The following is a 12,989-nucleotide window of genomic DNA, read 5'->3' as shown; positions in this document are numbered from 1 at the left end:
ATCCCCCAGCCTGTATTATTACCGGGGGTTGCCCTGACCCAGGTGCAGGACCTTGCACTTGGCCTTGTTAAACCTTATGAAGTTCACACCGGCCCACTTCTTGAGTTTGTCCAGGTATAATTCCTCCATGTTCATCTTTGAACTTGAGTCAGCCCAAAATGTGAAACCACAGAATGATAAGAGCCTATAATGCTGCTCCATCACTGAAGTTGAGTTTGCTACCAAACGTTTACAGGACAGGGTTTTTTGTAGCCACTTGAATGAAGGAATGTGCAATCTGCTTAGAAGAACAAAGGACCCTGAAACTGTTTGAATTATGTTTTTGATCCCATTGGTATATTTATTTGCTTTAATTACAGACAGAACATTCAGGATTTCGTGATTTGTAATATGAGATATGCTAACCTGTACGTCTACAATTTAAAATACTATAGAGAGTTAATTCTTCTCTCGAACAACCAATACAACAATTTCACAACTGTAATTGAGAGCAGTTTATGTTCATTTGTGCAATATTTCTAGGAGGTATATATCCATTTTCTTTAAATGAGTTATTTCTGATGGACAACAATATCAAGGCATGTTTCCAAAGAAATAAAATTCCAGACTAGAGATATTAAACTAAAATCATCATCCCAATTGTTGCCGTGACCCGAGTCTTGGGATACTCCAGGGAGAGCAGGATAGAAAACAGTTTGGGCATAATGGAAAAAAAAAAAGTGCTGACAAAACAGTCAGATATAGAAGAATATCCAGGTAAAGAATGCATTTTGGGGAGGGGGGGGGAAGGGTGAAGTCATGGTCCCCTTAACGTTAATGAATAAAGTTAATCTAAAACGGTCAGGACAGTAGCGGAGACACAAAAGGATTAGAATGAAGTTGAAGCAAGGAGATTTTTCAGGAGGATATTTTTAGTGCTTTTAATGAGATGGTTGAGTAGAATAAATATGGTTGTGGAATTTGTTTTCAACTGTTTTGGAAATTAAGGAAAGAGATAAGGGTGAAATGGTCTATGAAAGGCAGCTTTGCCAAGGTGGGTTTTTGGGGTTTTTTTTCTTCATATATAGTGGGTTGAAGTGACACAAGTTATTGAAATGGAAAAGAACTTCAGGAAAAAATTGAAGCTGAGAGATGGGGAAGAAAACATGAGTTCACTTGGACAGTTGGAAGGGTTAGAGACTGTAAGGATTCTGATTTTGAGGAGAAAGGAAAGAAATTCGGAGAGAAATTAAGAGTGTAAAAGAATTATTTTTAAGGTGTCATTTTTTGAAGTTATTGAAATACAGTTCACAGATATGGGACAGCAAGAGGAGCACTGAGGAAAGACTGTTAAAATTGATGAGTAATATACTTCATTATCTCTCTGAAATAAGACTGACTGCTAATATTATTTATTCTCCATGATGTTTTTCTTACGGAGAAATGAGATATGAGAGGCTGAAGATCAGGTTGGTGATTGGGTTTTCTCTGGGGTTTTTGTTTGTTTCTAGGATATTCAGTCTGCACGTGAACCTAAACGATTTGCACAGGATTCACGTTCAGCTTCTCCATTTAACTACTTTGTAGGAATTTTATATGGAAAACATGAAGCTAACTTTTTTCTGCCTACAGTCATTAAACATTATCTATACTCATACATATAGTTGACATAAATTTTCATATAATCACTTTATTAAACAAGAGATTGGCTTTTGGGCTGTTTTGTTTCAAGTCATACTTTGAATGTGATTTACATTGAAATTCTTAATGAATGAGGCTTTATTAAAGCATTGTGGAATGTAGGGAGTATAATATTAACTAATATTCTGGAAATTGAGGTTCTATCAGCATCCTCCATTTAATATTAAAATTGGTTAAATGTGCCTTAACGTAATCCATTGAAGTAAATTAAAATGTAAAAGAAATCATAAGTCCCTCGTTAAATTACTGTTAGCAGGGAAATAGAACTGAGTGCATTAGGATCATGAAACAATTATATATCTACAATTAAGGGTTAACAGAGCTGTGGCAAGTTCTGTGATTAACATAACTGTGGTCAACATTCATTTTTGCTTGCTACTGCAGTGTTTTTGGTCAGCATGTCTAACCACTGTAACCGCAGCAAAATCTTTTAATTGCTTAACAGATGTATTTCTTGGTCGTTTTCATCATGACTGAACTGAGGGTTTAACGTTCATGAGAGCGACAAGAATGCCACCTTCTCCCGGCCATGTGTAATGAAAGTTGCTTTCAGTTACTTGGTTCAAGAGTGTCTCCTGTTGACCGCATTGAGAATATATATTAAATTCTGCCATGAGAGACCACTGGTTGAATATGCAGAGTACTGTAACATTCTACTAAGTGTGTGTTGTTTGTGGGGGGGGGGTTTCTGGATTTGCCTGCCTTCCTTTTCATAGAACCAAAGGAACTTGAAGAGGAGCCATGATGCTTTAATAGCAAAAGGTGATGAACTGAATCTACAGCTTAAAGAGGAGCGGTTAAAGTGCCTCCATCTTGAAAAAGAATTGCAATCAGTGACTGTTTCAAACCGAAGGACAGAGGAGGTGAGATTGTGTTCAAGAGAGCTAGAATCTGCTTTAGATGGTACACATAGATAAGAGAAAAGTTAATGATGGGATACCTTTTAATTGCGGAGATGTGAATAGACCTTTCAAACACATTCAGAAGACTAACCTGGTAATATATATACTTTTATCCCCTTAAAAAGAAAATCCTGTGGCTGCTGCTTGCACTTCATAGAATCGTGAACCATACCTGGTCTCCATGCCACATAATCACTGCACCAGCATTTGGACAGTATTCGAGGCTAAAGCATAGGATTTCATGTCAATTCTGTTACTACACAAGTGGTTTGTTAACCAGAAAAAAATCATAATACTTGATTTATTGATCACATATTGCTAGTTTTTTAGTATTATTTCAACCTGATTTAATTACAGTTACAGTGTAGTATTACGTCTTACTCAGCAGTTCAAGTCAGTCACTTCTATTTCTTTGTCTAGTGGCTCTCAGAGACAAGTAGCATCACTAATAATCACCCAGATATAGGGCTAAAAATCAAATGTTTTATTTCTCATTCTCATCAATATATGAGGAGTAAGAGTCTACAAACTTACTTGTTTTTTCTTTCATTTTGTAGCAAATTAAATTTAGATTTACCGCCTGGTTTACCTGTTTTGCAAGTATTTTACATGAACCAAGGTTACGAAGATTACCTCATAGATATTTCCTCCAAACCTTTAAACTATTGTAATGCATGTAGGGTGTATCTTCTGGGTTAAAGCATCTTGTATCTTTAAAACCATATCCTGCTTTAGTGAGTATTTTGAAAGCAAGTAGCAAATTAAATTTAGATTTACCGCCTGGTTTACCTGTTTTGCAAGTATTTTACATGAACCAAGGTTACGAAGATTACCTCATAGATATTTCCTCCAAACCTTTAAACTATTGTAATGCATGTAGGGTGTATCTTCTGGGTTAAAGCATCTTGTATCTTTAAAACCATATCCTGCTTTAGTGAGTATTTTGAAAGCAAGGACTTATTCTTTCAGTAAGGTCAATAAAAAAATATTTACAGGAGCCATTAACTAGCTAATACTAATACTCACCAAAACAGAAATAAAAATTTTTAATGCTATAGATTTTTTTTTTTCCCCCCTCATAAGGCAGAGTGTGATTAGATACTGTTGTTCAGCTATGACATTTTAGTCTCAGCTTCATATAAACAACATGAAAAAGACTGCCTGGGCCAAATGTAACCATGTGGTGGAAAAAAAAGTGTTATTTTGAAGCTTCTAAGAGACTGTTGTATAAAAAGAACAAATAAGAGCCTAACAATGCCTACAAATTATTAACTAATTGTCTTTACATATTCACTGTAATTTCCTTTTGTGCTGTGCATTGCTTGAAACCTCCTTCTTCATTTTAGTTACAGGAAAGAATAAACGATCTAGAAAAAGAGAAGGAACTCTTGAGAGAAAACTATGATAAGCTGTATAACAGGTAAGTTATGGTTTCTGTATATAAAAAAACTTGATCCCTGTCCTGTTTAATAGGTCTTCATATACTGTGTGCTTGAATGTGCATATGCGTATTGTGTGTTTGTGCACACATGTAAATATATTCATGCTACAGTTCATCATATCAGTAAGTGTATATGGAATCTTTTATGGTGTTCTCTCTGTATTTCATCTGTTCTGTTGAAACAGAGCAACTTCCATGCTTGTTCTAATACTCTTGAAATAGTAGATTACTTATTTTAAAAAATCTAATTAAAAAATAAGTAGAAGTCACTTTATTTTGAACATCAATGCAAAAAGTTTTTATTTGAATTTCTAATAATTTTTTTAGGGTTATTGTTGAAAGAAGAATACATCTAGGTAAACATATATTCCTTTGGGTTTATTTTATTTGGCGAAAAGTGGTGTTTGAACTTTTTGTATAAGTTCTTCCAGCACTTCTCAGTGGACCTTTATAAAGTCTGATATTTGACAGCTTCTCCAATGTTTATTTTTGAGGGGTGGTTTGTTTGTTTTGGTAATAGCTACCATTTCACTTGTACTGGTTCTGTTTGAAGTTTTTTGTATAGGCTTATGTAACTTTTTACAAAGGTTCCTATACATAATAAGTTGTATAAATTGTATCAGCAGTGCTTACAATGAAAATGAAAATACCTTGCCGGATATGATTCAGAAATTCTCTGGTACAGAACAGAAGTAATTATAATCAATTGACGCAAGCATATTAAAGGAAAAAATGACCTTTAAATGAACTTTTCCTTTATTGTGAAACCATGTGGTCTTTTACACTGAAGAGGGTTAGAAAATAAGAGAAATTTCCTGGAGAAAATAATTGCCTCAGAAAGTAGGTAAAATGATTGAAGTCTTTTCTCATATCAAAATTATTTATCCTCTTAAAGTTTATTTGGTTTGTCAGTGAGATGTCTGTCAAAAAAAATACCAATGAGTAAACACAATGTGAGTGATATCAACTGTTGTTTATAATATTCGTACAATATTTATTATACTTTTTGTACTTTCTATGGTGAAATTAAAACTTATAGTAGTAAAAAAAGGTGAGTACAAATAGCATAAAACAGATTTTTTACATATGAGATATAACAGTTGTATAATCACAATATTTAGAGTTTTGTATAGGGGCAGTTGGTCAGTTGTCTCTCGCTTAAGTTCATTGTAGATTCCTCCAAAGTCTGATCATGTTATAAATATTTCTGGTTATGATTTTTTTTCTGCTCTATCATTATGCAGAGAAATAACTCTTAGCTAACATAAAAACTTACAATCTTGGCTTGAAATTTTCTGTTCTATTTAAGTCATAGTGGGATAACTTAAAGATGTTTCATACAATCTTGGCTTGAAATTTTCTGTTCTATTTAAGTCATAGTGGGATAACTTAAAAAGATGTTTCACTAAATAAATTTAAACGTGGTTCTCTCATGGCCCAGTAATCTACAATATGGCTTTTCTTTTCCCTAAAATGAACTGTCTTTTCATATACTCCCAGTTAAACTTTGATTCATGTTTCATCATTCCATGTTACTATATAGGTAACAAGAAATTAGAAAGACAAATGGATCATTTCATTATAACTACTGTTTAATGGCTAACTTCTTCTGTTGCCCATTTGAACAATGCAACTTCACTACTGCTTACTTGTTGCTAGCAGTGGATATGCCAGTATCCACAGGTGCCAGATAATTAATAAATATTTCCTTCTTTTTTTAATGGAGGAAAAGAGGTGTAAACCCATTCTTTGCTAATGTTATTTTTTTGGAAAATCATTTGAAGTTGATGGGAATTTTGCCAAAGCCAAGGCTGCAGAACTGGATCTGAAAAGTTTACGAAGAACAAGTATGAATTTGTCAGTTGACTCTTATTATTTAGTCAGTATCCAAGAAAACAATTCGTTTGGATAAAAGGTTTGGAGGAATTGTTTTCATATGACCTTGTAATGCAAATCTAGCAATGCTTAAACTCCCTCCAAAGGAAACGGTGCCAGATGCGGTTGACCATTTATAGTTACCCAGATGGCTCCAACTGCAGTGAAATACAGTAAATGTGAAAGAAATTCTCATTAATTCAAGTAAAAGTAATCTTAAAATTCAAAGGAAGAAAGCAACAGAAGCGGACTCAATTCAAACTGACATAACATTCGCATTATATGGGCTTGGATAAAACCTGTCTTCTAAATTGTTCTTCATTTAAACATCTAAATTGTGAATTACTATCATAGTAACTGTTAATGATTTTTCTGCCAGCATAGTCTTTTGAAAAACTGAAATAATGTGTAGCTACTTCTTTATGTGAAGTAATTGTACCTAAAGGTAACAAATGCACATATAACTAGATATCATGGTCATTAAAACTTGAAAACATTTTCAGAAGTGTGAAAACTAAGGGTATTTGATTATCTTCTCTGCTAAGATTTATTCTTTCCTTATGGGAGCCAATCAAACTTTGGGTAAATCTAAGCAATTATAGAACACACTGTGTCTCTTCTGTACCTATGCAGTATTATGGAAACGATTGTGGGTTCCGTGCATTATATTCACTGCATATTATCTTCAAAATTATAGCAGAGTGACGTATATATTACTGCAAGACTTAGAGGCATCGCTTAAGTTCATGCATGCTATGAAAGACACTCTATCACACTATAAGATGGTATACGCCTAGAGAACTGTATAAATAGATGAGATATAATATGAGAAAAAGACAAAATACAGAGAGATGCAACTGTTTTTATGAAGATCACAAATCAAGAATGTAAACTTCTGCCATATACTTTAGAGTCTACAATTCATGCTATATTTTTTTTTCTTTAATCTTAAGGTCATTCTTCAAATATATTAGATATAAATACACTTATATGTACTCAGAACCACTTTATGTCGTCATAGCCATCAAAACAGGCGGTTCTCTTTCGGTCAGCACATACAGTCTTCGAAGCTATGTGGGCTGTCCCTGCTGTGACATTTCTTTCTTCTCCTCTATGTTTTTTTTGGTGGAGGCTTTTGTTACATAGATCTCTGGGAGAGATAGATTGATACATAGATAGCTATCAGAAGATTTTTTTAATACATTTTAAAAAATAATTTTTTAAACTGGTGCGCTTCACCAAAGTGAAGAGTTGAGGAACAGACTCTTGTTTAAAAAAAACCCTAGAATTTCTGATTTTTCACAGAATACAAAAGTGAATAAACTGATTTATGAGTGGTTAAGATGAAGGACATTTTTCCAGTCAATAAGAATGCAAGTATTGAATAATAATAATAATATGAAGACCATAGTACTCACTGTCTAAATTATATGAAAGCACATTGCATTGCTTTGTCTTTTACCTACTGGGAATTATACTGTAAATTATATAATGTACTTAATTTTGTTTCAATCTGAGTTACACATTTTGTTGTGGTTTCAGCAGTTCTGATTCTGTGTCCATGCAATCCTTATTGCACATAGATTGGTAGTTTACAAGTAAATCGTGTGTTACAGGCAAAATAGTTATTCTAATTTCTTTGCCCACCTCTGTTTTTTATTTCTTAAAGTATGAGAAAGATTACTTTATATGTGCTTCTTAATCAGTATCAGAATTGTTGTTTTACAATATGAGAAAACTGTTGTCACTTTGTGGTCAACATTTCTTTGAAAGGGCAACTGACTTTAGGCTCTGTGTGTTTCACAGATTTAAAAGAAATCAGGTGGGTGATCCCAGTTCTCTACATTAAGAGGTTTTGTATGCGGAAAGAATGGTTTTGTCAGTTGTCAGTTGCTGAGGTTTGGAGTTGTGGATTACTCTGGGATATGCATCTGAATTCCTTTTCTAGTCCCACAAATGTTGCATGCTGCCAACTTTTCTGACTTCGGAGCTCTAAATTAAGGCCAGTTCCTTTGCTCATCCCACAGACTCTTTCATGTTTTTTAACCGCAGCCTGAGAAAGGCGCCTTGGTTTCAACAGCAGCAGACCAGCATATGTTTACTTAATTCCTAAGACATGATGACAGTGGTCTCTGTGCCACTAAAAGCTTTTTTCTTTATTATTTTCTGGTGAAGCTGATTTCTAAAAGTTTTTCACATGCCACATGTTTTATTGCAGTGTCTTCAATATGACCCATGAACAGCAATGGATATTAAAGGAACAGCAACTGAAACTGCAAATTGCTGAACTAGAGGCTGCTATCGAATCTGATTTAGCACACAAAAATGAAATCCTTGACGAGATCAAAGTAGAAAGAGGTATATTTCTGAAATAATTATCATTTTCTCATGATGTGAGATTCTCCTGTGTTGGAGTTCAGGTATATTGCCCAGAAAAGCATAGTTTTGGTTGTTGGTCATTTCAGAGCTGCCTTTTAAGTGTACATTTGAACAGTACGCTTAAGTTACGACTAGCTATTAAGTACAAAAAATGACCCAATACGGGTTATATGCTGAATGAGGATCATATAACTCCAGCTGTCTTCATTCTTCATCTATTGGGTTAATATTTACTCTTTATTCTGTATTTCTCCTCTACATTGAAAATTCTTACGGAAAAGAGGACCATCTGAGAGTCCCTCTCAAATTATAAACCACTATTCTAATTTTATTCAGTGTACAAAGTTACATGAAGCTTATATAGGCCCTTGAAGATGGTTAATTATCTTTCAACTTTGTGAATTCAGAATTTTTTAATGTTTTCAGTATTAATTTTTATTTACAGCTGTGTACATTTAAAATAATACAGTTGTCTTTTAATCTACTGAACAGATTATTTCATATGTGTTTTTCCCATGCTGTAGGACAACTTCTCAGTGAATCTTTAAGACCTTGCAATCTTTTCTTTTTTTTATCTCAATACTGTGATATACTGTGGCAACATAAAATTTACAAAACAAGCACAGGCAGGAAGTAAACTAAATATTTTTAGAGTTGATTCTTCAAATGTGTATTTTTAAAAGGTGTGTTTCTGTGAACAATCTAGTGGAACGAAGTGGGCCAACTTGCTGTGAATAATTCTTCTTATGATTAATGCTCGAGTTCAGCATGTGCTTACCATTGAGATGCTGAGTAGCTCTACTGACTTCAAATACCAGATTAAATATTTAAACATTTTATTTGACCACAGCAAGTGTTTGCAAAATTAGCCTTAAGTGATACTAAAACAAATAAGATGCTTTAAGCTACATTAATAGGGACAGTTGTTAATGACAGTTTGATTATGCAATGCAAAAATTAAAGTGATATTAAGAGCATGAAAATGTTATAGGCCATACTATTATTTGGTTAACCTGAATGTGGAAAATCGGGCAACACCTTCCATCTTCTATCCTTCCTATGGGCATTATGTTTAAGTGGCAAGTCTTTACCACCCCTTTCCCAGATGGGCACTTAATAGCTTGCTGTACTCTTAAACTGGATCACCAGGTTACTACACTTTCAATTTCTATTGAATTGAACTCGCTGCAGCTTGAGTAGATACTGTGATTATATCTAATAATAACATAAATTAATAATTTTATCAATATTATATATTATTAATTATTAATAATATATATTATAGGCCCCTTCAAGGCCTATGTGTCTAGGATTTGATTACAAAACTTAGGCAGTATAAGTTTCTTTAATGACATACTTCAGAGTATCTGCCTTTGCTGCACATCCCTTTTTTAAGTTCAGCAGGAGAACTGAAGTACTATTTGTCTTAACCTACTGGCTGGAACTAGTGTAGAAATAGTGTCTTGTCTACCCTTTGTAGTTTGGCATATGAATCTTTTTTCCAAAACTTCTTTTCCAGGACTAAGAAAGATGTTAAAATAAATGAAGTCTTGAAAATTCTTAATACTACAGGAGAATTGCCTGTAGCATTTCTTGCTACATACATCATCTTGCCTTTTTCCATGTCCTCCTTCAGTATTTATCTTTTAGAGTGATCATGTAACTTGGATCTGAATTTTTTAGTAGTATTTTTCTGTCCATAACTTCATAACGTGTTTTGTAATACTTAAAAGAAATACATTTAGACAGAAAACAGAATAACTTATTTCACATTGTGACCGACATTTTGACCCTTTTTTCCCCCCCCCCCCCTTTTTTTTAAGAATATGGTGTTTGCAGATGCTTTATCACACTTCCCTCTGCCCTGTTTCCCTTAGTCGTTTATTCTTGTGTTTTTTGTCTTTTCGATATTAGGGACATGGTTTAGTGGGCATGGTGGTGTTGGGTTGACGGTTGGACTCGATGATCTTAGAGGTCTCTTCCAACCTTAATGATTCTATGATATCTCCCAGATTCTCAGCCGTAAATTACAATAGCTCTTTGGTTCATGTTCATTGCATCTTCCTGACAGTGTTGTTTCATGCAAGTCTCAAAAGGCTGAGATAAGCTAATACAGAATCTAAGTTGAAACAATTACTATAGCAAGGATTGGTGTCACTTATCTCATAAATTCATACAGTGTATGTCTTTACTTGGTAATATTTATGTCTAAATAATTTTCATTAATATAATCTCATGTCTTGCTGCTTTTGTTGTTCATAGTTATAGTACTGTTTTACACAGAGTACACTATTTACTGACTGAAGTTTTTTTACAGTTGTCTTAATGGACAAATATTTATTCTGTGTCAGTAAAAGCTGACATGTGAAGTATACGAGTAAAAATTATATTTCACTCCCTAAATATTGTTCTTCTATCCATAAAACTACCAAAAAAAATTAGCATAAATACAGTTCCAGTTTTATTCCATGGGCTAACAAAGAAGGCAATCTTATTGCCCTAAATTGGACCTAGACAAATAGAGGGTTTGGCAAGGAAGAGGGGGAGGATAGATACTCTTGTACATGATGGTAGGTAGATTATGGGATAGTAAGCAAAATAGGTCTCAGTTGTCTTGGAAGTGTGTACTTGTTATTTACAGGGAAAGACAGTGACAGTTTTCTTTTCTTCTCCCCTGCTACTTGGTTAGTACTCGTTGGTCTATAAGAACTCTTTGAATTTATGTAGGAGGTGAACAAATGTGGAGGCTTTTGCTGATTAAGCTTCTGATTATTTTCATGTTTTGCAAATATGTACAAATATTTAATGTGGAAGACGCCCCTGCAAGTTTATTCAAATTCTGATTTTGAATGGGATTGCGTATATTGGCACAATATATATTTTGATTACAGCTGAGAAGAGTATTATTGCACAGTCTCTTAGGCGTCTTATAAGGTCCTTATCAACACAGAGGGCTATCTGCAACTCTGTAGGCTGCTTCTACTCGTGGCTCTGTAGCCTTTCACGCAAGCTGCTGTGGCAGTGTTTTCCAAAGCCTCCGGGGCAGTGTTTTTCCCTCTTTCTTGTGCTGTTACTATCATATCCTTGCTACTGAAAACCCTTATATTGTTGTGATGATGTGTTCTTGTGGGATGTGGTCACCAATGGTGTGAGAATCGCCTCTTCCCTCACCCCTTCAGTTGCAGCTTTTGGGTTAAGTTAGGGGAAGCAAGCTAAGCAGCAGCGAGCGTGCAGTACCAACCCCAATCTAAGTGTGCTCCAATCAGTGCTGATAGTATTAAAAGTGGAAACAACCAGTAGAGAGTTTGAGTGACTCCTGATGAAAACCAGTGTAGTTATATGGGAAAACTGAATGTCAGGACCCTCCTGTCACTTCTGTTCCCTAAAGGCTATTGCAGAAGTATTCCCTTTCCTCCTGCCTCTTTCCCTGCATGTCTTGCATTTTTATCTTTGGTTGGGATCATAGAAACACAGCCTGTTGAGAATCTGAAGAGGCAACATGGATAGTGCTAAGGTAGACTGAGTTGTGCTATTGATAGATTGGCCCATTTTGGTTCAACAAGCTGTTGAAATTGCCTCAATTTGAACAAATCCAAGTTTCCTTTCTATATACCATTTACAGTTTTGAAGTTAACTTTTTAAGCAGCAAGTGTGAATGAATACAAAAAATGTATACAAAGGCTTCGCTGGGGTTCATGTTAGAAAAAGAGTGAACTGACCCTGCTGCTTTTGTCAGAAAATTCAAGACAATGAGATAGAAGTACTTCAGGAGGGATATCTTGTCCCCTTATCCCTGGAAAAAGTGCCAGTTCAGATCTCAGTTTATATTGTAGTGAAGAAACAACATCAGCATGAGGGGCCCTTTTTCTCTGTGGGAGACCTCCCAACAGATACAGGTCTTTCAGGTATATTATTTGGGAGAGTCTAGAAGACTCAATTGCTGATAAGTGTTTCACCATATTTTATGAAGGCCTGCTTTCTCTGCCCATTCACAAGCCTTCTTTTAATTAATTACGTTTTCATCATAACTGCAGAGAATTAAAACCTTACTGGTGATTGTGTGTTTGAATTGAAAGTGACTCTTGTGGAGTCCCGACACATGTATAGGCTACTGTGTATAGGAGCAGTGGCATTGCAGATGATTCATTTTTAGTGAAGATGTCATTTGATATATAAACGCTGCAAAATTAAAACTAACCTGATGTCAATTTTTGAAACATTTCAAAACCCTTGAGACTAGCATCTCAGCCAGCTGTTTCCTGTTCAGTTCAAGCCTCTAAACTGAAAAGTTATTCTGTAAAAATAGCTAAGTTGTGCATCATGCCCTGAGGGTCTACAAAAAAGATTCCAGCATTAAAAAGATACTGTGGACTATTTTGTTGAAAGCAGTAGAATATATTCTCAACTAAGTATGTGATGTTTTACCAGTCAACTCCCACGAGTGCAGATGGGAATTACAAAGGCTAATACTTGCACATCAGGTTGACAGTTAACATTTATATCATTCTGACCTAAAATATGAATTCATAGTATTTAAGTCCTGCCTGACTAACCTAGTGGCCTTTTATGATGTGGTGACTACATCAGTGGACACAGGAAGGGCTACAGATGTCGTCTATCTGGACCTCTGTAAGGCCTTTGACACAGTCCCCCACAACATCCTTCTCTCTAAACTGGAGAGGTATGGATTTGATGAGTGGACTGTCCGGTGG

The 12,989-nt window shown here is 34.9% G+C and overlaps 1 protein-coding gene across 1 annotated transcript in view; it reads left to right on the top strand.

Moving 5' to 3' along the window:
- RPGRIP1L (RPGRIP1 like) overlaps window positions 1-12,989 on the top strand; it is a 69,906-nt gene that overhangs the window by 9,420 nt on the left and 47,497 nt on the right. Inside the window, exons 4-7 of the mRNA XM_019471375.1 lie at window positions 1,491-1,562; window positions 2,397-2,543; window positions 3,929-4,002; window positions 8,117-8,256. Coding sequence (XP_019326920.1) covers window positions 1,491-1,562; window positions 2,397-2,543; window positions 3,929-4,002; window positions 8,117-8,256 — 433 coding nt within the window. The remainder of the gene's footprint in view (window positions 1-1,490; window positions 1,563-2,396; window positions 2,544-3,928; window positions 4,003-8,116; window positions 8,257-12,989) is intronic.

This window comes from Aptenodytes forsteri, unplaced genomic scaffold, assembly GCF_000699145.1.
Source record: "Aptenodytes forsteri isolate BGI_AS27 unplaced genomic scaffold, ASM69914v1 Scaffold33, whole genome shotgun sequence".
NCBI classification, from domain to species: Eukaryota; Metazoa; Chordata; class Aves; order Sphenisciformes; family Spheniscidae; genus Aptenodytes; species Aptenodytes forsteri.
This window is presented reverse-complemented; position numbering and strand designations above follow the sequence as displayed.